The sequence below is a fragment of the Lucilia sericata genome, unplaced genomic scaffold (genome assembly GCF_015586225.1).
Source record: "Lucilia sericata isolate MDLA Ls3-8-SP2 unplaced genomic scaffold, ASM1558622v1 Contig000100F_arrow, whole genome shotgun sequence".
Classification (NCBI taxonomy): domain Eukaryota; kingdom Metazoa; phylum Arthropoda; class Insecta; order Diptera; family Calliphoridae; genus Lucilia; species Lucilia sericata.
In genome coordinates, this window is record NW_023994132.1 from 439,250 (window position 1) to 464,122 (window position 24,873).

Here is a 24,873-nt window from a genome sequence, read left to right on the forward strand (position 1 = left end):
TTTGTGTATTTTTTTCTTGTCATATTATAACAATGAACGGAAATATTTATTAAGATTTTCAAAATTAGTTTAATATTTATTTAGGAAATATTTATATAATATTTGTATTTCAAAGAAAAATATTTAAAAAAACACTACTAATTGGAATCTGGATCATAGTTTTACGAAAAGAAAAAAACTTAAAAAAAATTAAATTCACAAAATTAAAAAAATAATCCATTTTATAAAGATTTGGTCGTATTGATGTGTTCATATAACCAATAATTTAAATTTCTGATGGAATTATTTAGAGACAATCTGTCGAAAAGTTTAAATGAAAATGGACGATTTAAAAACCCCATTTAAACGTCCTCTTAGAATATTGTTTAAACTCTCATAACTAACATATTATGCAGAAATCGTGATATATTTTTGTACAGGAACACAGAAGTTATACTGTAAATTATGTATTACGAAAATTGTGACTTAATTGATACTATTCTCCATAATAGGTCCCATTTCCATAAACACTTTGCTTTGAACTTAAAGGATTAAATGAACACATTTAGGAGAACCGGTTCACAATTGACTATGCTGCCCTTTTTCAGAAAAAAATTTCTGACAATTTTAGACAAGCGTTACAAAAAAGAAAAAGAAGGAGTAAATTTAATTTTTTTATAATTTGTTTTATTTATTAATATATGGACTTAAATACTAAAATTTTCTATTATACACATCGTAACATAAAATGTACATTTAGGTTTTCGTATATTTTGTTTGATTTTTTAATAAATTCATTATTATTTATGAATTATTTTCATAGATTTTAATAAATATTTGTTTAGTATACATGTCTCTTTTTGCTAATGGTTGATGAATATAAGAGATAAAGAGAGTGAGTGGGTGGTTGATTTTAGGAACTATAGGTAAATGCTCTTTTTTAGTTTTTACTTAAAATCTAATGATATTTACAAAATTTCAATTGTTTTTTTTTTGTATTTCTTAAATAAATTCGTTAATACTTATTTATATTAAAGATTTATAATGGAAGTTTGCTTTTCTTGTTTAAGTAATATTAAACAAAGTAAATGTTTTCCTAAGTATGTATTAAAATATCTGATACACAATACATGATATGAATACTGAAATGGAATGTTGTCATTGTAATGTCAGAGTTGGGGATTTGTTCATAACTATATACAATTTGGCCTTGCCTTCGACTGCAGTGGTTGGTTAATAAGTCTACGAAGACCAAGACGAATTAAAACTCATCATTTGAGGCGATTGATGCAGATACTGAAGATCATGATCCTGAGCTTGAGTGTGCCATGAGGATGTAACTGAGTTGGGTTCCTGTGAATAGGAACTGGTAAAGGGACTCTGAAAGTCGCCTGCGGGAACAGACGTTAAGGCATCCAGCTTAGCGGCTGTCAGATGTGTCCCTGAACGATATGTTAAGTCCATGTTATCTATATAACCGTTGTGATAATCTTCGTGGGTGTACCAGCATCATTCTTGTTTGGCATTGTAGTGAGGGGAGAGAGAACTAATAGAACTGCCACACAAAGAGGAGCCTTCAAGTCCTGAGGTAAGATTTAGTGATTGAGGAGGATAACCAAATGCATGACTGCTGAGAGGCGTGCCAGTAGGACTGTCAAGATCTAGGGAAGGATTAGTTCTCTTCTCCTTTTGTCTTCTGTTGCAGAACCATACTCTCACTACTTCCTTATCCATGTTTAACTGTTCAGACAGTTGATTAATTTCTTCTGAGGTGGGCTTGCAGTTAATATTGAAAGCTCTTTCCAAAGTAGTTCTAACATTGGTTTCAATCGAAGTGCGCTTCTTACGGCGTCTACCCATAATATTTTCGGGGGTAGTTAGGGCGGAAGAAGTCATGGCAGTAAGATTAAAAATACCACCTGGTTTTGATACGGTATTGTCAGCATCTTCCAACCATTTTTGTAGCAAAGGCTTCAATTTACACATATTTTTGAAACTCAAGTTCAAGGCTTCAAAACGGGAAATGGTGGTCTGTGAAAAGTCATTGCCATATAATTTGCCCATAGCTAGACCTACATCTCCTTGAGTGAAACCCAATTTAATACGTCTTTGTTTGAAAGTCTTGGCAAATTGTTCGAGTTCTTCTAAATCAGTGGTTTCTTCGGGAGATTGATCCAGAGTGCGTGCTGTCATTGAGAGAGTGTTAGCACCCGAGCCTTTAGAGTTTTGTGGAGTACTGGAATATGTCATTGCTGCCTGTGATAGAGAGTTGGAAGGAAAAGCTGGTGGCATACCAGGAGTATTAGGAGTCATGGCAGCACTGCTTAGGCTCATGGGCAAATTGGCTGAATTTGGTGGTGTGGATTGTTGGTTGGTAGAGGCTGATGTACCATTAGGTGTCTGTAAACGAGCACTGCCATGTCTGGAGACTGGACTCAAGGAAGGACTTCTCAGAGGTGATTTAGTTTGAGGAGTAGAATAGTTTTTCAATTCATTTATGGGACTCTTGCGCAAAATTTCCTCTTGAACTTGTTGTTGCTGCTGCTGTTGTTGTTTCATTTGTTGTAAAGCTTGCAATTGCAACATGGCTTGTAGAGAATTCTGCAGCAAAAATTGAGCAGCTGCAGGATTTTCTGGAGACATTTGGCGCATCATTTCCATATAACCTTGTAATTGCAACTGGAAGGCTTGTTGCATTTCTTCGGGTTTCAACGATGTAGCCGCTGCAGCCAAACCCAATTGATTTTGTAGCAACAAAGGTGCCAAAGGATTTTGCAAAGCTGACAATAGATTAGGAGAATTTGGGTTTAAGGGATTTTCAGTTTCATAGTTGGCCGATTTTTCAGTAATGGGTGAAGGCGATCTAGCTACACGTTTGGGTGTATGACGGGCTAAATTCAAAACTTCATTTTCCATTTCAGAATCCAATTCACGAGAGCGTTTATTGCTCACATTGGTGGGTGAGGGAGTGCGATATTTCTCTAGATCATCTTGGGGCTCGTGGTAAGAAGAGAAACCTGGAATTAAATAAAAAAGAAGAAAATTTATTAGTTAATTGAATGATAGGAAAAATTAAGGAGTATAAAAAAGTAGGAAGAGAGGAAATATAAAGTTATCAAGTGTTCAAAAGTACAGTTCTCTAAAAAATTAATCGTATTAAAAGATTTCATTGTAAATAATGTCATAAATTAGAGGTTGTCATGTTGTATTCCACATGTAAAATTAGTAAAATTCGTTACATTAGATAAAAATCATGAAAAACCTAGACAAATTTCAAATCTCACCCTTTACGTTTTTCGTTGAAATGAAAATGATTGAAATGCAACCCTTGTATTTTGAAGGATTAAAAACAATGCAAAACATTTGTTAAAACGACAATACTTTACAATTTAAACATGGTTTCTAAAATTCAAAATTTTGGTGTTTTGATTAAAAGGGTGATTCTTCTCATATATAAATTGGCCATAGAACGAGTAAATGAAGAATGGAAAAAACACCCTAAAGCCATAAAAGTTACTAAAAGGGGAGTAGAGCGATACAATAACAAATGTTTAATTTGCCACCATATTTAAAAAGATATATCAAAGCATATCATGCAGTTTCTACAATATTTATAATAAAGCTAGACGAATGTATAATTTTATATTTTTGTGATTTAAAAAAAATATTCCTTGTAATATTGCAAGGGGCAGGTTTCAGGACAATGAAATCAAAACGAACAATATAAGTTGCAATTTTTAATTTTAACAAGAAGTCAAACCAGGAGTAACATTATTATTATTTTTGTTTTGTTATTATTGTTGTTTACAATTTTGATTTCTTAAGAAGAAGTGTTAAAAAAAGGATCTTAAAAATCCTTTTATGTTACATTTGAGAGCTCGTATTACAAAATTTTTGGAAAAAAAAATCTTAATCAAAAGAAATAAATCATTAAATTTTCTAGAAGAGAGAGAGTAATAGTGCATTTGTTTAAGTTTTATTTTACACCTCCTAAGGTTTATTGTCTATGGGATGCACCACTAATGTGCTACATGCTATAAGCCACATGTTTTATGTTTACTTTATGAATTTGTAAGAGAAAGAGGGACAGACAATTATACAGAGCGAAACACTGTTTTAGTGATGTCCAGGTGATATTGTTGTGTTTTTGTATGTATGTGTATATGTACATTGTGCAAAGAGCAGCTGTATTTCCAATTTTTGATTTTCAATATTTATTGACAATTTCATGTGTCTAATTGTAAAATATGTCAGAGTTTATTTATTTTTAAAATACAGTTTTCGAAATCTGTGTTTGTTATTGAATGATGATGAATGAAAGGATTTAAAATACATATTTTAATATTTTTAAAACACTTGAATATATTGAATAGAGTACTAAAACTTTTGTTAATTATAAAAGTTTAATTATATTAAAACTAGTTTTTCATAGATAGGATTGTATTAGTCCTTTATATTTCCATGTAACTGTCATGTTATTCTGGTTATTTTTTTCATAATTTATGACATTTCCGTTTTTTATTTAATTTTTTGAAGGTTTTGTTTAATATTTTGTAAACTATTGTTTGGTAATTTTTTACACAAATTTTCTATTGTTTTTTTTTATAGACAGTTTTTTATATCTTGTAATCGGAGTCAGATTTTTGGTTGGCTTATTGTGTAATTGAGGGAGGGAATGTGTGAGTAGTAGTTTGTTTTTTTATTATTTTAGCTGGCCTGTAGAATTTTTTTAGCGATTTTTTTTATAATAAATTAAGACAGCTGTTCTTTTTACATAAAGATGAAATGTGCATAAAAATTAGTTTTTTTTAATAAAAAAAACTGAAAAGATTTCAGGGAAATTTGAGAGAATAAAATTTGAAACGGGATGATGACATTTTTGATGAAAAGAACTACAACTACAACAGGATTTGGTAATAACTAGTTTTTTTAAATATTTCAAGCCCATGAAATTGTTTATCTCTCAACGATATTTAAATTTAAACTTCTAAACTATTGCTCTTTTTATTGCTATTTAACTCTTCCTCTTAAACACACCTCCTTTTTTATGATCCTTTTTTATTTACATAATGATTATGTTATGATCATTAAAGCCCCTTTTATTTCTAAATCAATCAAATTGCTGTTTTTTTATTTAAATAAACAAACAAAACACACTCTTTAAAAACATGCAATCTCAATCAATTACCATACAAAAGAAAGGTAAATCCCTTCAACAAAAAAAAAGGTACTCAATAAAAAACCCTTTACACTTTTTTATAAAGAGGCCTATAATTTGTACTGATAAGTGTATATGATTTAGCATATAATTTAAATACAGCAGCACCTTTTTTTTCGTTTTCCCCTTTAACCAACAAAAGTCAAACCAATTGTTGCGTTTTTTTAACAACTTTCAACAGGGTGGTTTAACATTTAAATTAGGCAGGATTAGTTGAAAAAGTGTGTGTGTGTGTGTAATATAACCCTTTATTTAAATAATTTTGCATATAATAATAAAAAAAGGGTGCTAACAAATATGGTGGTTTTCTATTTTCCCTTCTAAAGTGTTTTTTATCGCTTTATTAAAAGGATTTTAATTGTTCAAACATAACCTCACAAATTTAAATAAAATTAATTGTTGTCATAATATTTAACACGTTGTGTATAAAGGTAAGTGTCATTATCATTTAAATGGCGTATAATTTACATAACCTTTTAATTTTATTAATATACCCCAACAGTTTTGTAAAAATTTTGAATATTTCTAAACAAAAGTATTGCTAGTTTTTAGGGGTTGTAACCTTGTTATGACACTTAAGCATGTTGTTTTTTGTGTGTGAGAGACACAAGTATTTAAATTTTATTTGAAACCCTCAACAAGGTGTTTTATTTAAATTGTTTGAAATGTTAGAATTTATGCATTTCCCTATAAAATTAGGGTGGTTTTGTTACACTGTTTTGCATTTTTGGGGGGTGTTTAAAAAGATTTTTCAATGAATTTTTCTCAATATAACTGAATCTGTGCAAAATTTATTGTTTAGAATGTGACAAATTGTTGTAAAGAATTTTGCTTATTGTATAGTTTATGTGTGGGTCAGTTTTTAGGGTCATGTGTTACTTGTCCCATACAAAAAGGTCAATTGTTTTTAGTTTTTCTTTGACTCGGACTCTCTATTGTATTTAGTCATCTGCTTCAAATGTAAAAACTTTTAATTTATTATATATTTTATTTTATGTTTAAATGTTGGTATTTATACATAAAATTAATTGCTTGGAAATTAATATATAAAAATTTAGCAAAAATTCTAAATATTAATAGTTTTCACACAAATGTGTTTTGAAATCTTTAACAAAATGGGGTTGTAAAAAAGATTGGAAGAAATCTTTGTAAGCAAATACTAAAGGCGATCCCACTTAAGGCACGCGTAAAGATTTTTGATCAATTTTAAGCAAAAACAAAGAAACCTCAAATTGTGTAAATTTGATTAATAAGACAAGACACCCTTTTTTATAGGAGCTGAACCTCTTTAAGGCTCTAGACAAAAAGGGGTAGTTACATATTACAAAATTTTAGTCACGTGTCTTTTCAAAATAAAAGAAATTAGACATTTGTTACACGATTTTTTAATTGTCTACTGATTTCCTAGGATTTGGAAAAAAGTACCGTTGAAAATAGTTAAATTTAAGGATTATCTAACACACAAAACGGTATTTTTGTAAAATTAACTAATTGTCAGGATAGTAGAGGAGTTAGATGTTCAAAGAAAGATAAATTTAAAAAGAAATGAAAATAATACACACCTGATAATGAGCGTATGGGTGAAGGTGATTTTGACATGTGTCTCAGATCTAAAAGGAGAAGAAAATAACAAAAAAATATTATTAAAATTAACAAAAAATCACGTAGTTTTTTTTACATATGTAAATTGTTTTATAAAGATTATAATACATTGCCAACCAAAATGGTTTTTTAAGGACACATACACAGGACTACATACTTTTTATGTTTTTAGGTTTGTTGTGTTTGCTGCTTACTTAGCCAGAAGGACCATTATTAAATTTATAGCTCCCCTGAGAGAGTATCAGCTTGGACAAAAGACAAAACCATAAACACAACATTATATTTTCATATCTTAACACTTGCTCTTCCCCTCTACCAATGGAAATGTGTAAAAAAAGACACATATTTTTGCAACAAAATATGCTAAAGTACTAACTATACAATAAACATAAATATTTAGATTATCCTTAATCTTTATATACAAATATGCAAGTACTAGCACAGACTTCAATTATCTGGGGAAAAGCTTGTTGGTTTTTTTTGCAAAGACTTTGGCCGGATATTAGAAATAAATGACCTTTTCTAGGTTTTTAGCTATATGCAGCTGTTAAAAAGTCAATTTATAACTTTTGCTGGCAAAAAAAATCATACCTGCCTTTTTTGAAAAATCTTAGAAAATTATATGGTTTTATAACTTCCTTAGTTTTTTAAAAAGTTAATCCCAGTAATTAACTAGCAAAATATTTCTTATGCACACCTACTATTTAAATGCAATTACTAAAACTAAGGTTTTTGTGGTCTTTTAAATCCATTACTTTTAGCCTTGAGAAAAGAATCTTAAAAATTTCACAAAATTTACCTAAAAATTCAAAGCATTTTTTAAGACCCACATAAACAGGACATATGTCCTTTATGGTAAAAATATAAAAAAAGAAAATTTAAAGATTTTTTTGTGAGAAAAATTTCATGCTTGTCTTTTTTTTTAAAACACACACTCATGCACACACACTGAAAAAAGGACATCAGAAACACCTTTTCTTTATAAACAGGTAACAAAAATTTCCATATAATATTTGAAATAAAAAAATTATCAGAAAAAAAGTAAGAAAATATACAAAATGTGCAAAGTAAGCAGCAAATGTTTATCAGTTTTTGATTTTAATTTGAAATTTGAATATTCATCGTGTTGTTTGTTTTACAAAATCCAAATAAATGATCATGAGAAACGGCAGGAGGGCATTTTTTATACTTTTAGACGCCTGTGATCTAGTTCTTATTGTAGATTTCTATTTATATTTAAAGAATATACAAATTTGCATGGTTATCATGCAAATGCTATTGTTGGTTGAAACCCGATAAGGTTTAGATTAGCAAGGAGCAGCAGCAGCAGGATGTATGTTTTAATTTTTAAGTTACAACCGAGAAATACAATGAATGTGAGGGTGTAGACGAAATAATAGGTTCAATTGTGAAAATTTGTCGTAAAGAAATGCAGGTGATTTCGAATATTATTTTAAAAGCGGTGGGATATTGCAAAAACTATTTGTTTTTTTAATTTCAAGGTAAAGTTTTTTAATTAGAAAATTTTGGATTTTTTATTACGAACTTTGATTTTGTTAATTATATATTTTTCAAGAATGTGAAGTGTTTTGAAAATGTTTGATTTAAAAAACTACCGTCGGCAAATATTTAAAATTGTTTAATATTTATTTAAACTAAAATTGTTGTACTATTTTAAACTTTATAAATTCCAAATTAATAACTTTACTAAATTTATGGATTACTAAAATTTTTACAAAAATTTTAATTTAGATAAAATTTTTATAAATTTTATATATTAAGTTTTTTATAATTTTCCCCCCTCGAAAAAAATGTTAAAGTATTATAAAAAATTAAATAAAAAACACCTACATGTAAATTTTGGTTGTTCCACAGGTACATGATGTTCATGATGTTCATCATGTTCGCCATCGACCACTTCTTCTTCCTCATCGTCATCATGTTTAACATGATGATGATTATAGTGATGGTGATTATTTGAAAGTTGTTGATGATGAAGCTCTTCTACCTCATTATCATCTAATATTTCCGTTTTTAAATAAGGAGGCGATGAGTTATCCAATAATCTTGAATCATCTTTTGATGAATTTTGTGCTGCTGAAGCAGACGATTGTTGAGTATTCCAAAGCATTTGTTGTTGTACAACCATCATTGTGTTTTTAAAAAAGTTTTATAGTATTTATAAATAAAATTTAACACTTTTTTTAAATATCCGCTTTTGGTTTAATATTTATATATAATTTTCTTAACACTTTTAAATATTTATTATTTTTTTAATAATTAAAATTTGTTTGTTATTTATTAACAAAAAAAAACTTATTAAAATATTCCTTTAGTTTTGTATTTTTTTGTTAAATTTTTAATAATTTATTAAAAAATATGTAATTTGTAGTTTGTTTGTAAGTATGTCTTGCTGTGTGCACAGTTAAAATGCAACTGAATCACACTTGCTTTTGAACTTAACTATCTTACTCGAACCACAATTTGAAATTTCTGCTAGTTTCTAATACTTTTTCGTTTTACTATCAATAGAAAACAGACTACAGACACACACACGTATTCTCTTTTACACAAACAACTACAATTTTCTTTTACCATTTCTGTTTTTATGTTGTATTTTTTGTTAAGAAAATACCCAAAAACTACAACACTTTAGTGCATATGCATTCCCCTCTCTCTTTAACATTCTCCCCTGTATAAAAAATCATAAATGTGTGTGTTTATGTGTCTCAGCAGATCTGCATAATCATATAACATTTCCGTTTTGAATTCTTTTGCATTTCGTATTACGAGTGTACGAGTGTGTGTGTCTGCAAATGCTATTGATAAAGAATGACATTGTTGTTATGAGTGTGACCATAATGTAAAGCAACAACAACAAAACCTACCCTGTTATGATAGAAACATGCATACTGTTTCCTCTTACTCTCCCTTCCCCTTTCACTTACTATTCCACACAATTACTCTCATTTATACATGCGCCTAGTTTACTCTGCAGACAATTTGCAAATTTTACCCCTAATTTCCTTGTTTCTGTTGTAAAGTTGTATGAATATCTTCCACATTTCAAATTGTAATAAATGAATTCTTATTAGATTTTCACTTCCCTTTACCCCTCTTTGCCCTTAAACAGAATCCATTTTCTTTTGTTTGCTTTTACTTTCTTAGAGTTTTCAATCTTTTGCTTTTTGTGTGTGCTCTCCAGTCTGCAAAAGGGACTTGAATTTGTTTGAGTTTATATCCTTGTTGATGTTGTTTATTTTGTTATTGTATAAAATTACCATATTTCCAATTGTGCATGTGTATGTTGGACTAGTGTAGGAATCAGGATTGGAATATTTGAATTTTAAAATTAGAAAGTGATATGCAAAATTTATGTATTTTCAAATTATGAAAATTTCAAATTCATATAAAGCAGCCATTACTTCTCAAACTTGTTCTAGTTTTGTAAAGTGTATATATCGAGTAATATTCATTCCAATATATTTTAGAATTAGATAAAAATTAGGTTTTGTTGGCAAAACATTTGTTAAACAATGATACAAATTTTACAAAAAAAAAAAAAAAATAATAAATTTTAAAGCTGTTGTAAAGAGACGCAAAATATGCCTGATAGCAGCCTCTTTTGTTTAGCAATTTGGACATGCTTAATCGTGTTGGATATATGAATAATTTCAATAAAATTTAGATTTTTTTTGGTATTTAGACATATACAGGAGATTATGGACTGAAGCTTAGTATTCTGGAGCATGTTTTTTGTCGTTTTGAAATGCAATTCCGACAATGATTCTTGGTCAACTTCGTACAGGAAGGCTTTAGGTGCAGTCGTAGGAATGTTAAACAGGAACAAATCTAGATCATTAGCTAGTTAGTTCATTACTTACTTGTACTTAACCAAAAAACTTATTTTTCAATGACTATTAAAACTCTCTGTATTAAATAGAAGGTGTCTTTATATTTGGGCTTACTTCTTAAAAATATATTTCTTACACAAACGGAAACTTCATAATTAAAGCCTTATTAGCATGCGATTCTGCTAAGTAATTAATTAATTCCCTATTTGTAAGCGAGCGTAGTAAGTGCTTGCCTCCAATGACATAACAGTGTTAAAATAATGACCTATAATGCAAAAGAAAAATTTGTGTTTTTCGTTTTCTAAATACTTTACAATAACGATATTTTATCTTTAAACGGGTTTTAAAAGTGATTTCCATAATACTAGCCTCATATAAACAAATTTCCATCTCTGCATAAGCACAAATATGCATTTGTCGTTGTGCTTTTATTAGCATACATATCGCATTAGTGTGGCATGTGTATGCTATAGTTTTTTTTTTCATATTCGCAATTGCAATGCGCATTTTCTAGCAATTCCTTTTTTTATAAATCGCTTATTTTTATTGCTTTAATGGGTGTGGCTTTTATGCATAAAAAAGCATTTTATGCAGGAAACAAAAAAAAAAAATTATAAAAAAAGTCATGAAAAACATGTTCATATCGTCGTAGTATGTATATTTTTACTATAACATTTCTATCGCCTCTGCTTTGTTGTACATAATGTAAATGCATATTACATGCATAATGCATATACATACATAGACATATACTCATACATTTACAAATGTGGGAGTTAGTAGTGGGGCCAGAGTTTTTGTCTCTTTTTAATTTTTGCATAAGTTTGTAATAGAAAATACTATGTAGATCTCTCCATATTTTTTTATAATAACCAAAGGACCTCCACCCACCTTTTAATGCAGTTACAAATGTATGTGTATGTTGTTATATGAGTTATTGTCCTTAGTTATATTTTCATTTTGGTATTTTCTTTTCTAGCCATATATGTATGTAAGTATTTTGTTTTTGTTGGTTTTACTAGTTGTTTTATAATTATAATTAATGTAATTGAAGGTGGCTGTGTGGGATTCTATTTTTAATGTTTCTTTCTTAATTTTGGTTTTCTTAACTGGCTTCAATTATAACCAACTTAATGGTTGAAGTGAAAGAATTATTGAAAAATTATTTTATTTAATTTTTGAAACAGTGAATAAGCATGAAAAAAATATTTTCTTAAAATTATTGTTTCTGAAGTTCTTTCTCAATGCTTTAATATAGTATAGTTTTCAACTTTTAAGTCTTTTAAGGACCTTTATGACTGAATTTTTATGTTAATTGAGTTTAATTCTTCTATTTGAGTTAATACTATTTAAGTCGAATTAATTTATACTAGTCTATAGTGTAGTCTATAGTCTAATCTATAGTCTAGCCTATAGTCTAGTCTACAGTCTATATTCTAGTCTAGTCTATAGTCTAGTCTATAGTCTAGTCTATAGTCTAGTCTATAGTCTAGTCTATAGTCTAGTCTATAGTCTAGTCTATAGTCTAGTCTATAGTCTAGTCTATAGTCTAGTCTATAGTCTAGTCTATAGTCTAGTCTATAGTCTAGTCTATAGTCTAGTCTATAGTCTAGTCTATAGTCTAGTCTATAGTCTAGTCTATAGTCTATAGTCTAGTCTATAGTCTATAGTCTAGTCTATAGTCTAGTCTATAGTCTAGTCTATAGTCTAGTCTATAGTCTAGTCTATAGTCTAGTCTATAGTCTAGTCTATAGTCTAGTCTATAGTCTAGTCTATAGTCTAGTCTATAGTCTAGTCTATAGTCTAGTCTATAGTCTAGTCTATAGTCTAGTCTATAGTCTAGTCTATAGTCTAGTCTATAGTCTAGTCTATAGTCTAGTCTATAGTCTAGTCTATAGTCTAGTCTATAGTCTAGTCTATAGTCTAGTCTATAGTCTAGTCTATAGTCTAGTCTATAGTCTAGTCTATAGTCTAGTCTATAGTCTAGTCTATAGTCTAGTCTATAGTCTAGTCTATAGTCTAGTCTATAGTCTAGTCTATAGTCTAGTCTATAGTCTAGTCTATAGTCTAGTCTATAGTCTAGTCTATAGTCTAGTCTATAGTCTAGTCTATAGTCTAGTCTATAGTCTAGTCTATAGTCTAGTCTATAGTCTAGTCTATAGTCTAGTCTATAGTCTAGTCTATAGTCTAGTCTATAGTCTAGTCTATAGTCTAGTCTATAGTCTAGTCTATAGTCTAGTCTATAGTCTAGTCTATAGTCTAGTCTATAGTCTAGTCTATAGTCTAGTCTATAGTCTAGTCTATAGTCTAGTCTATAGTCTAGTCTATAGTCTAGTCTATAGTCTAGTCTATAGTCTAGTCTATAGTCTAGTCTATAGTCTAGTCTATAGTCTAGTCTACAGTCTAGTCTATAGTCTAGTCTATAGTATAGTCTATAGTCTAGTCTATAGTCTAGTCTTTAGTCTAGTCTATAGTCTAGTCTATAGTCTAGTTATAGTCTAGTTTCCTAAAAGTTGGAATACATTTAACAATACAACCTAAACTAACAAACTCATAAAGTTTTGTATTAAATACTAAATTTGCATAAAAAGTGGACTTAGCATCTAAACAATCTAAACTAATGATACAACTGTAAGCTAAATAAAATTCCAGACAACCCAACATAAAACTTAGTCAGTTATCTTTTTGTTGTTTCTTCGGAATAGCAACATTAGCATGACAATTATAATCATTATTTTCATTTACAGCAGCACCTTGTTACCATTGTCTTTACTACCCAACCGTCTGTTCCAACTTACTTCCTCGACTCTCTCTTTACCCCACAATTGTAGTTTTTTGTACATACATATGTGTGTAAATGTGTCCTTTTTCGTACAATGTTGTTATAATTACTTTTTATTCCTTTTTTACTCATTTATTAAAGGACTTGTCGTTATATACTAAACATACATACATAGTTACAATGTCGGTCTGTATAAATGTAAGAGTATGAGAGTGTTTGTGTTAATTTTTAGTTCAATGGCTGCGTTTATGTTTATTTTGTTTTTTGGGGGCTTGGGTGTTTACTTTTTTTCATACTTGTGTCCAATTGTATTTGTGTGGAGCGTGGGTGTGTTTGTTCAATGTTTATAAATTTCCATACATGACTTTAAGATTGTATTCATTATAATCATGGTCAAATGTAACTGTATTTCTTCCCTTTTTCCTTTCTTCTTCTTACTGAAAGGTCAAATGGGTATAAATACAGTCTCAAGTTAGATAAAATGGGGGTGGGGGGAAGATTATGGAGTAAAAATATTTACTTATATTCTTTGTTTGTGCGAAATTCACTGTAGTTATTGTTAAGTTAAAATGCTAATAAATATAATTGGTATAAATATACAAATTTGTTGTCATCATTAAGGTATCCAAAGTGTTTAATTATAAACATGTTGTTATAAATTTTGGATTAGAAGATATAATAATTATACATAGCTTTGTTATATCTAATTATTATACAATATTCACAGTTACCATTTTATTTTAATTCAAGGATTTTACTGGAAAGATATATCTTCTTTGAAATAGTGTTTTTTTGTTGAAACCCTTATATCAAATATACTTTGAGTAATTTATGTTTATTTGTCATTGTATGTGACAGTCCCCGTTTGAACTAAATTTAAATTTGCAACTTACACCCACCACATGCAATAATGCTTCAATAACAGCAATGACAACTATAACAAAAACAACTACAACTAAAGTTTCTTTTCTAGTTTTTGTTGTCGAATACTTGTTTTGTATCTCTCTTAACTATTTTATACATTTCAATGACATTTGCAATCAAACTAATTTCAATACCCTTCCAAAACGGGTGAATAACTTTGGAACACATACACTCACATGCATATACCTACATTCATTTCTTAAACGAAATACAGGACATATGTATGTATGTAAGTGTACATTTGTATTTAAAGCAATGTCCTTTAGCATCCTTTTCATTATTTGTATTTATATTTGCTGTTGTTGTTTTTGTTGTCTATTTATGTTACTAAAACTCCTGCACACCATGATACTGATTAAACTTGTCTGTAAATACACATTCATATAAAGATTCACTTGGTCTTATTTTGTGAGACGAGTAATGATGTTGCTACAACGGCTAAACTAAAGAGTGGTAAACAAATGATAAGCAACTACAACAACAACTACAAGAATTATAGTAACGGTAATGATAAAAGCAACAACAATATAAATTTAGTGAAACCAAGACAACGTCTATACATCTCCAAAAGCAGAGTAGTAAAGGAATAAAATTTTTGGTTGATCCAACTATTTTCGAGTTTTAATAATAAATTGAAGCGTTGTTGTTGTAACGATTCTACTGTGTTGGCTGTGATTGGGAACAGTTGTACGCTGTGTTTATAATCTTTGGCCAAGTATGACTCGGGTTGTTCCAGAACGAAGATCCAATTATCATGAGAACGATTGAAAACATGAGAAATTTGATGAGTTGGGAGATGTTGAACAGCTTTCTAAAGATGATTGTGACTTTTTTCTAGAGATTTTTTGTCCGTATAGCTATTGGTGTCTGTTTTCGAAGATACTACATTCATATGATTTCCATCTTCTCTTCTGAGTTCGATTCTCGAGAAGAAAATGAGACTCAATTGATTTGACAAAATATCACATGACTGGCGATATAACATGAACGAGAACGTTTGGTCTAATTGCTTCACGATTAATTTTTTGGGGATTTTTGAAGTCAAAGGACAATCACTTGTAGAAACAAATTTAAAAAAATCAGGTATTTAAAATAAGAATCAATTATTTCATTCTTTCATAACTCTGCTCCCCTCTAATAATAAAACATTTTCAATGTAAAAATAGTAGTTTTTATTTTGGTTTCCCTTAGATTATTTGCCAAAAACAGACATTTTTCTAACGTTTTTATCGAAATTCCAAACGACAAACAAAAACTAAAATGTAAATAGGAAAACAAAATAGAATAGAGAGAGAGTAATAAATAAAAGTAAATACGAATATAGACGAGAAGAAATAATAATAATATACAAATCAAGTTGTGTTAGAAAATTAATCAGCAACAAAAACAACAGCAACACACACTTTCCCCCATAACAGCAAAACCAACAACAACAACAACAATTGTAACCCTTAGATAGATTTGTGTATCCATCATCATCTTGGCCAAGATTTGTTTTGCATGGAGTTCGTTAAATGAACTTTTTTCCAATTCTATTTTTGTTTTGTTTCCTTTTTTGATTGTTGGTACATGTGTCTGTGCCAAGGAGATATGGCTGGGTGTCGTAGGGAAAGGGAGTTTTTGTCTATGTTTTTGGAATAGAGTAAAAATAAATAGTTGCTTGATATTTTGCATGAATGATTTGTTTATGAATTTAATTGAAAATGTATGTTTTTACTGTGTGAAAGTAGAAAGTTTTTGTGTTAGTTACTATTTTTACTTGTTATTAATTGTTTATGAAGGGTGTTTTACTATAAATAAAAAGGGAAAGTTATTTTAGTGATTATTTAAGTTAAGGAAGTTTTTTCTCTATAAAATATATAATAACATTGTAGGAAATATTCTGTTTAATTGAAAAAATGCCACAAATCCTTTTTAACAAAAATCTATAAAATATTTCTAGAAGATTTTAGAAATACATAGCTTGTTCTAACTGTATTATTAATCATGGGAATTTATATGAAAATTACAATCCTTTATCCTTATTTTTTCATTAAATAAAACTAACAACAACTCAAATAAAACTCCTTAAAAAACGTTAGAAATTAACCCAAAAATATCCTTGATTAACTGTGAGAAAATTTTGCAAAAAATACGTTTCATTATTTTTTCCTTCCACAATTTATACGCAAAAGTCCTTTTTTATAAGAAGAAAAACTAAAACGGTAATTCTTTGGCAATATTGACAGTTACTTATTTAACATGTCAATACTCGCTTTCTCTATTACCTTCATTTTATAAAAAAACGTAATAAAGAAAAAATCTATTGTTTAAAAATCAAGGAAAAAAATTATAGATTTTTTAAGGTAAAAATTTACTTTATTTTACAAAGATTCGTTCCTTTCAATTCTTTTGTCAAACAAAAGAAACAAATAAAAAACTTTCTTATGATTCATTAAGCGTAGCGGTTTATAGATTTGCTCAAAATAACAGAAATGATTTACGCCTTAAAAAACATTATTTAAAGCAAAAACATTAGGTTTTAGGTAAAAAAAAATTGCAAGGATTTTTTTTTAAATTTTGGGGTAAAAAACTACCAAATTTATTTGTGCCCTCATTGTGTAATCAAGGAATTACATACGCACACAAAATAAATAGAAATTATTTTGGGTAAAAAAATCAGTTGAGATTTTTTTAACGAAATTTAGTAAGGGTTGTTTTTATTTTTCAATATTATTACCCTAAGGGGAGATAAATGATGATCGAACTCTTCAGTAGTTGAAGATAGATATTCTACTACCCCTAAATATCATATCTGTGTGTGTGTAGTTGTTGCTGTTAATTTTTTTTGCTAAGCTGTCGAAGATCGTTTGTAATCTTTCTTTGTTCAATAAAAGATCCTCTTAAAACTGACAATGATTTTCTATTATTTCGTTGTTTTTTGGGTAAATTTTTTACCTTTGATTTTAGTTTGTTTTTTGCTTTAAAAAAATCTTAAGACTTTTTGGGGTTTTCTTTTACAATTTTCTTTTAAAAATGTCATTATTTATTAGACCTGAAGAAAATCTCTAATAAATAATCAATTTTTTACATTAAAATACAATTTTTTGTGCTGGCTGGCAAAGTTGTGAAAAAAGGAAGTTAAAGGCTTCTGTTTAGAGTTTTTTTTTTCTAAAAGGTCCTTTTGTTTAAAATTCTTCTATTTCCGTTACATTTTTTTTAATGTTCGGGTTGTTTATATTGATTTTTTGTCTACATTTTTGGGTTAGAAAACCTATAATTTTAAATGAATTTCAACAAGCAAGGGTTTGTTGCAACAAACAATTTCTCATAGTTTGATTTTTTTTCTATAAATTTCTATAGTTTTTTTTTTATATATTTTCATTTATTGTTTAGCAACTCTTTTGTATGGCAAACATTGTGGATGCTGGAGTTAAACGTTATTAAATTTTTTTCTATAGTTTCAGTTGTTAAAGAGTTTTTTTTTGTTGGTTGCTGGTTTTTGGCGCCAAGTTTGGTTTTTTCTTCCATTTTTTATCGGTTGAAATGTTTTGTGTTTTTCGCGTAAATGATTTTTAACCAGGTGTGATATTTTTCACTTTAAAAAGAGTTGACAATTTATTGTGTAACGTATGTTTTTCTTTTGTTATTGATTATAATTATTAGTATGATTTTTAGTGAAATATTATGGGTTTTTTAAGATCTTTTCTTTCAAATAGAATTTTTAACGTATTTTTATTTTTTTTTTGTTTAAAAATCTGACACCCAAATCAAGAAGTTGGAGTAAATATTAATTGTTGAAAAATGTCGTTGCAGTTTTCAAAAGTAAAGAAGGCAGGCATGTCATCATTGTAATAAAAGAGAATAAAAAGAGTTAAAAATTATTGGAAGCTGCACGTTAATGTTTTAGTTTTCGAAAATGTTTTATAAGGAAGTAATTATTGGCGCAAGATGTTTTTGTTATTTGAATTGTAAGAAAGTAGTTTTGAGATGTGTGTAATACTATGGCTGGAAGGATCAATTTTTGCATTTGTTAAACTATCGATAGATCACAAAAATCGAAATTTAAAAATAATTTTTGTTGGTTTTTAGTTTATCTTAAAAATAATTTTGTAGACCACAAAATTTTAAATTATTTGAGCAATAAGTTCTAAATTATGGAATTTTTGAGACCCATTTGAAAGATTGCAGAATATTTCTTTTTGACATATTGTACTGAGATCAAGATTTTCAATCTCTGTTAGGGAATTGAAGCTTTTTAAAAAAAAAAAATTTTGTTTATCTCGTATTTAGTACATTAGGTTAGGTTAAGTTACGTGGGTTGCTCGCTAGCAGCGAGTTCATTCGGAGGCCTTGTGGCCCATTGTGATACCCTTAGATTTACCATTCCCTGGTATTGAGAGAATGGTTTCCCTCCCTAATTTCGTTGGCTACTTGGTTCGTTCGGTAACCGTGAAAACCAGCCGGTACTTCTAATAAAACCGATCATGGAAAAGAGATCAACCAAGATAGAGTAGTCTGTGCTCTTGCAAGGCTGGGCAGTCACATAGTAGGTGTTGTATCGATTCCACTTCTTCTTCGTCCAAGCAGCTTCTACATTAGATATAGCTTGGGTAACCCATACGTTCCGACATATGTCCAATCATACAGTGCCCAGTAATTATACCAGTTAGAAGCCTAATCGAGTTCTTACTAAGAGACAAGAGAGTCCTAGTCCTATCTGTTGTCAGAGTGGGTCAGAACAGTCAGTTGACCACCGTTCCGTCTCACTCAAAGCCCATTCATCTATCAATTTTGATAGGGTCGTCAGGGGAGTTTGAATATCCTTTTGCGCAAGGGTTAAGTCTAGGGACGACCCTTTGTCAGCATAGCCGAACAAAACTTGCTTGAATTGAAATGCTGAACACATTATTAACATTAGAATGATTTTGCTAAGCTAATTATCTTTAGCCCACAGTATAAGTAAGTTTTAAAAAATTTAACATGAAATCCCTTTTCATAAACATAAATTTTACATGGCCTTTAAAACATACATACATTCATATTTTATATACTCTAAGGTAATACATTTAAAAATTCAATAAAAACCCATAAAATTTGCTATAAAAAAAATTTTTAATCCTACAGAAAAATATTCCCCCCAAAAGTATGTAAAAAATTTCATGTCAAATCTCACTCTCATGCCCACCCCCAGCCAGTGCCACAATTGTATACCTGTCTTATGTATGTGTGTAACGGTGTGGTGGGTTCAAATAATAAATGTTTAAATATTAATTTACAAAAGTGAGAACAAAATGTGCGTAAATAAAGAATCAAAGAAGTATGGAAAAAACCTTTTACAATCAAATTTAATGGAATTTTAAAACACTTTACAAAAGCTCTCGGTTTGCTATACTCAAAATACCAAACTTAAACTTCTTTACAACCTGAAAAAATATGTTAGAAACTCATAAGGGGGGTAGGCCACAAAACGAATATTATTATGTTGTTATTGTTGTTGTATTATGTTTGGCAGTTGCCTAACCTTTGACCAGAAATATTACACTAAAACACCCTCTTCACAAATATTTTTCTAAAAAAATAAAATTATGGACCAAAAGTTGAAAAAAATTTAGATAATAAAATTTAAGTTTAAGAAAAAAAGGAAAAAAACACTGGTGTCACCACTGCCACCACCACCAGCTGGGTGTATGAATACAATTCTTAACATTTTACCAACATAAAAATTATGTAAAGAAAAGCTGTCAGGATTATTGTTGTAGCAAAAAAAGTACTTTGTTCACTATTTATGTGGGTGTCTATGTATGTCTATTAACATGTTTGTTCAATTCCTGTTCAAATCCAATAAAAAACACTTTAGTAAAGTAAAAGTTTGTTGCAGGAATTAAAAATTATAAATCCATTTTGAAATAAAAACTTTGTGAAAATGGTTTTATTGCTAAAGCGATTTAAATTTTATTCATGTGTTTGATTTTTGAGTTTTTTTTTAAAGTGGGGTTGATTTTTTATAACTTTATTTAAAATAAGGGTGGTTTGTTTTTTATGTAAAGGATTTGAATATTATTAGAAGGTTTTTTGATTTCTAGGTAAATTATGTATTTGAATATATTCAAATTGGATTGGCGGTTTAGCGTGAGTATGATGGAAAGGGTTAATATGAGAGTGTTGTTTAAAAATAAAAAATGGTGAATTATAAAATTTCTTTAGACGCCATTTTTAAACAACACATTTTCAATTTAATAAATATTTTTGATAGGCTCATACAAACGCTATTGGTCCAGTTGATCATTTGAAGTGAGAAATGGCCAAAAACTGCCCGGGATATCTGAAGCGTTAATATTTTTTTAAATTTAAACTTACACTTACCTTTATTCTCCAGCTCGTTTTCACTTCTAGCTGGAGAGGATGTGTAATCAGACAAAAACGCTGACTTCCTTGAAGTCAATGGATAATGTCTGTATTTTGTATGTTTCCTTTCAGTAGCAGACGGTGCAGAAGGAGATGATTTTGCAACACAAACTGTAGTAGTAGTAGTTTTGACATTTCCGCTACAACCATCATTATGATGGTCCCCACAATTGTAGACAACGCCATGACAATTAGTACAATTACGAAGGAAACTGGCTGAAGGGTTGGTGTTTGTTGCAGCATTATTGTCTACATCCTTGTTAAAATCTCTTAAACGTAAAGAGTTGTTGTCATTGTTGTTGCTGCTGTGTCTATTAAAACTGTCCAGGTTTAGCAATGTTTCTGAATGTTGCAATATGTTGTTTGAGTGTTGGGAAAGTTGTTGGTGTTGCGGATAAAACACGTGAGTTAAAAGCAGCATTAAAACACCCACTTATAGCAGCTTCTTTAGCAGTTTCCAAAGGGCAATTGCTGCTGATACTCCTGGTATAGTTTTTATTGCCAAGTATATGTTGTCTTAATTGGTGCTCTCGTATTAGACGATCTCTCTCATGAAAATTACGCACAAATAATAATTGTTCTCCAAAGGATGTTGAAGCATTAAGTTGTTGCTGTTGTTGTAGTGGAGTTGGGGTTCTAGGTGGCTCACAGAATGCTTGTGGTATTACGAGATTCGTTTGTAGATGTGTCTCATAACACAGACTCTGATGATGGTGATGATGATGTTGTTGCTGCTGCTGTTTCCTTTGCTGTGGAGAAGTTGTTGGTGTTTGTATTTTTTTTATGTTTGCAATAGTATTGTTGTTCTTTTGTTTTGTTGCTGTTATTGTGTAAGTTGCTGGAGTATGAGCATCTTCTTCTTCATTTCTTTGTATGTCGTCTGGTTTTTGCTGTTTCTGGGTTAATGACTTTGTTACAGCAGACATGCCAGACTGCATGCATTTCGTATTCGATTCCATGTCAGAGAGTAATTTTTCTCTTTCGTGCTGTTGTTGTTGCTGTTTAGCAGTAGTATAGACATTTTCAATTTCTGCTGCCTCCTTGTCCTCAAGCTCTTGTTTAATCGCTACGTTAACGTTGTCATTGTGTTTATTAATAGCAGTAGCAGCAGTCTCAGTAGAAGTGTCGACAGTTTTATGTAACAACAATGGCTGGCCATCCAACGAATTGATGTTATTAATTGCTTCTAAGTTTGCCTTTATTTCACTTGTCTCCATAAAAGATGTTGGAGATGAGTGTGTAGCAATAGCTGTATGGTTTACTTGCTGCTCTGGCATCACATAAGAGTTAACAGCTGTTGCTGTTGTAGTAGTTGTTGGCGTTGGTGTCCTTGTTTGCCTTGACTGTTGTGTTAGTACAATTGGTGTGGGCAATAAAAATGCCGGTAAAATATTTAACGGTGATTGGGGTGGTGTTATTTGTGATTTCAAATCACGTTCTGTTAATTTTTCATTATATTCCTTTAAGTGTGGACCCAAATAGGTGGCAACGTTGCTGCTATTTTCATTTGTCAATCTTGGCAAGCAAATTGGCATTATTTGGCTTGTTAACAATTGGGACCAAGTTAAAGTGGAATTATCATCCGAGTTTATAAATGATTCGGGAGAGTTGATTGCATGCAAAGGATTTGATAGATATTTGGAAAATTGTTCTTTTAATTGGGTAGAATTGCGTTCAAGGTGCCAGGAGTTGACATGATGTTTAATTAATTCATTTATATTTAAAATATTATCTTGATTTGGGGAATACTCTTGTTTTATTGCTTGCTTGTTAAAAAGTTTCTTTTGATTTTCTCTACTTTGAAAAGAGTTTGGTTCATATATTGGATATTTATGGGTAAATTGTTTCATATCATTTTGATAATGATGAAGTTCGTTATTATATTTCATACTATAAGCTAAGTTGGCATTTGTTAGTTTACTCTGATATATCTTTTCATGATCATCATAAATTTCATGGATCGGTTGAGTGTTGGTTTTAAAATTATTTATTTTTTCAATTGTAGTATAGTAATTTTCTAGTTTGTGACTTTTTGAGTTGGAGGTTTCTTCATCTTTCAGATTTTCATTATCTTCAAGGGGTTCCTGTTTTATATGTCCTACTTTATTCGAAATTTCCATATTTGTACTTTGGATTAAATTTTCGCTTTGCGTTGGATTTAGATACCAACTATTTGAGGCATTAATTGTAGAAAGATCTAAAATGAAAATGTGACAAATTATATTATTTAAGTTTCATGAAATAAGATGGGACATCAGATTTACTATTTAGTCCAATAATTAGCACAAGTCATATTCTTTACCTTCATGAGATGTGGGGAACTTTGTTATTAAGTTCCCAGGAAAAACTCAGTAATGGGTTGTACTTACATAACCTCCTACTTTTCAATGACTATTACTTACTGTCTGTATAACTTAGAAGTACTCTAGTAATGACTTTCTTTTAATCTGATTTAGAAGTAAAATAAAATAACTTCTTTGTAAGAGAAATTGCAAGTACTTCTTTAACTCCCTATTTGTAAGCGAGCGTGGAAGTACTTGCCTCCAATGACATATCCGTTTTAAAATAATGACTTAAAATGCTAATGAAGAAGTAGTGAAAAGAGCTTTTATTAGCTTTTTAACTCAATAGGAAAAGCTTGACGAATATATTTTAAAAGTGGTGATTTTTCTTGGATACATACACATTTAATTAAGTTTCGATTTGATACTTGGCAACTCCACAGTGTTAGTTGATGACAAAAAATGCGAATGTGTAATAAAACTCGTAAATTATTTTTCTAAGACAAATGTGAATAAAACAGATTTTCAATAATCTCTTTCTTTATGTTCCCGGGGTAACATAAGCAACATAATACCATTTTAATCAACTCTATAAAATGACACCTCATAAATTTTATAAACAAATAAAAACAAACAAATACAAAGTAAAATAACCCAAAAACTCCTTTTTTTAACCCAAAATTCTAAAAGATAATGCAACACACAACAAAACAAAGAAAACACACACAGCATATTATTAACCCTTTAACACCCCTTTTTAGCAAACATTTTATTGGACATTATCATAACAACATCATTATTAACACTTGTTACCAGTTAGCAACATAAAAAATAGAAGCTAAAAAAATAGTATTACATTATTGGTCTATCAACACCCTTTTATTTTTGGGTGGACTTTTTTTTTGTCTACATATTTATTTAATAGGCACATAAACCTCCACCAATATCTATTGCGTTTTTCCATAAATTTAGTAATAATTACTCATCTTTTAATAGTTTTTTTTTTTATTTTACCCCTTTTTTAGTTACGGACATTGCATAGCAAAACAATTGCAACACGAGTGATGCACATGGACTACCATTAATGTGTGTTGCAAAAAGAGAATTTGTTACAACATTTATACACTCCTTTTTTTGTAGCTATTTAGAAACCTTGTAATAATAGACTGTATCAGTAGTAGTGGCCTTATCAAATATTAACAATTAGAAAGAGCCGTTTAGTTATTGCTTTCTTGTATTTAGATACATAATTTATGACATTGATTGATTAAATAAAATTGTATATGTTTCAGATACATTATTTTCATGTTATATAGTTAGTACTACATACATATGTAGAGTTTAAAGAATGCAAAACCCGCTCTGAATGAATTTTCTGATGGGTTTTCAGCTAGTAGCCGTTTAATAGGAGTATTAATCATGAGTTAAATATTGACATGTGTAACAAATTAATTTCTATTTGACTGTAGTTTTATTAAAAAAAATAGCTTTAATATTGCAATATTTCATATTGGATGTTATTATATACTACTTAATAGTATGTACTTCTGGTACTATTTAATTGAATGAAAGTACTGTACCAATGACAATGATATTTTGAATTGTTAATTGTGTACATTATTGTGTTAATTGTAAACAAATTTTGAGATAAAAGTGAAATTTAGTGTTTGAGGAATTGAGGAACTATTGACAAACAATCCGTTGCCAATAGTAAGCTTACCACGTTTGTTAACATTTAGACAACGGGTGTGTATAAAATTTAGATTTCCACAACGAATTGTTGCAATGTTGTCAACATTACATAGTGTTGTCGTACGTATGTATATACCTTGACAACGGATGTTA

General features: G+C 29.6%; 1 protein-coding gene across 1 annotated transcript; it reads right to left on the reverse strand.

The window, feature by feature from the left end:
• Window positions 1–647: 647 nt before the first annotated feature.
• On the reverse strand, window positions 648–9,237 carry LOC119600024 (POU domain protein 2). Its single transcript, XM_037950022.1, has 3 exons — window positions 8,651–9,237; window positions 6,760–6,807; window positions 648–2,996 (listed from the first exon to the last, which is right to left on the reverse strand). Exons 1-3 carry the CDS (start codon window positions 8,949–8,951, stop codon window positions 1,489–1,491), a joined length of 1,857 nt encoding a protein of 618 aa, XP_037805950.1. The 5' UTR covers window positions 8,952–9,237; the 3' UTR covers window positions 648–1,488.
• Window positions 9,238–24,873: the final 15,636 nt, after the last annotated feature.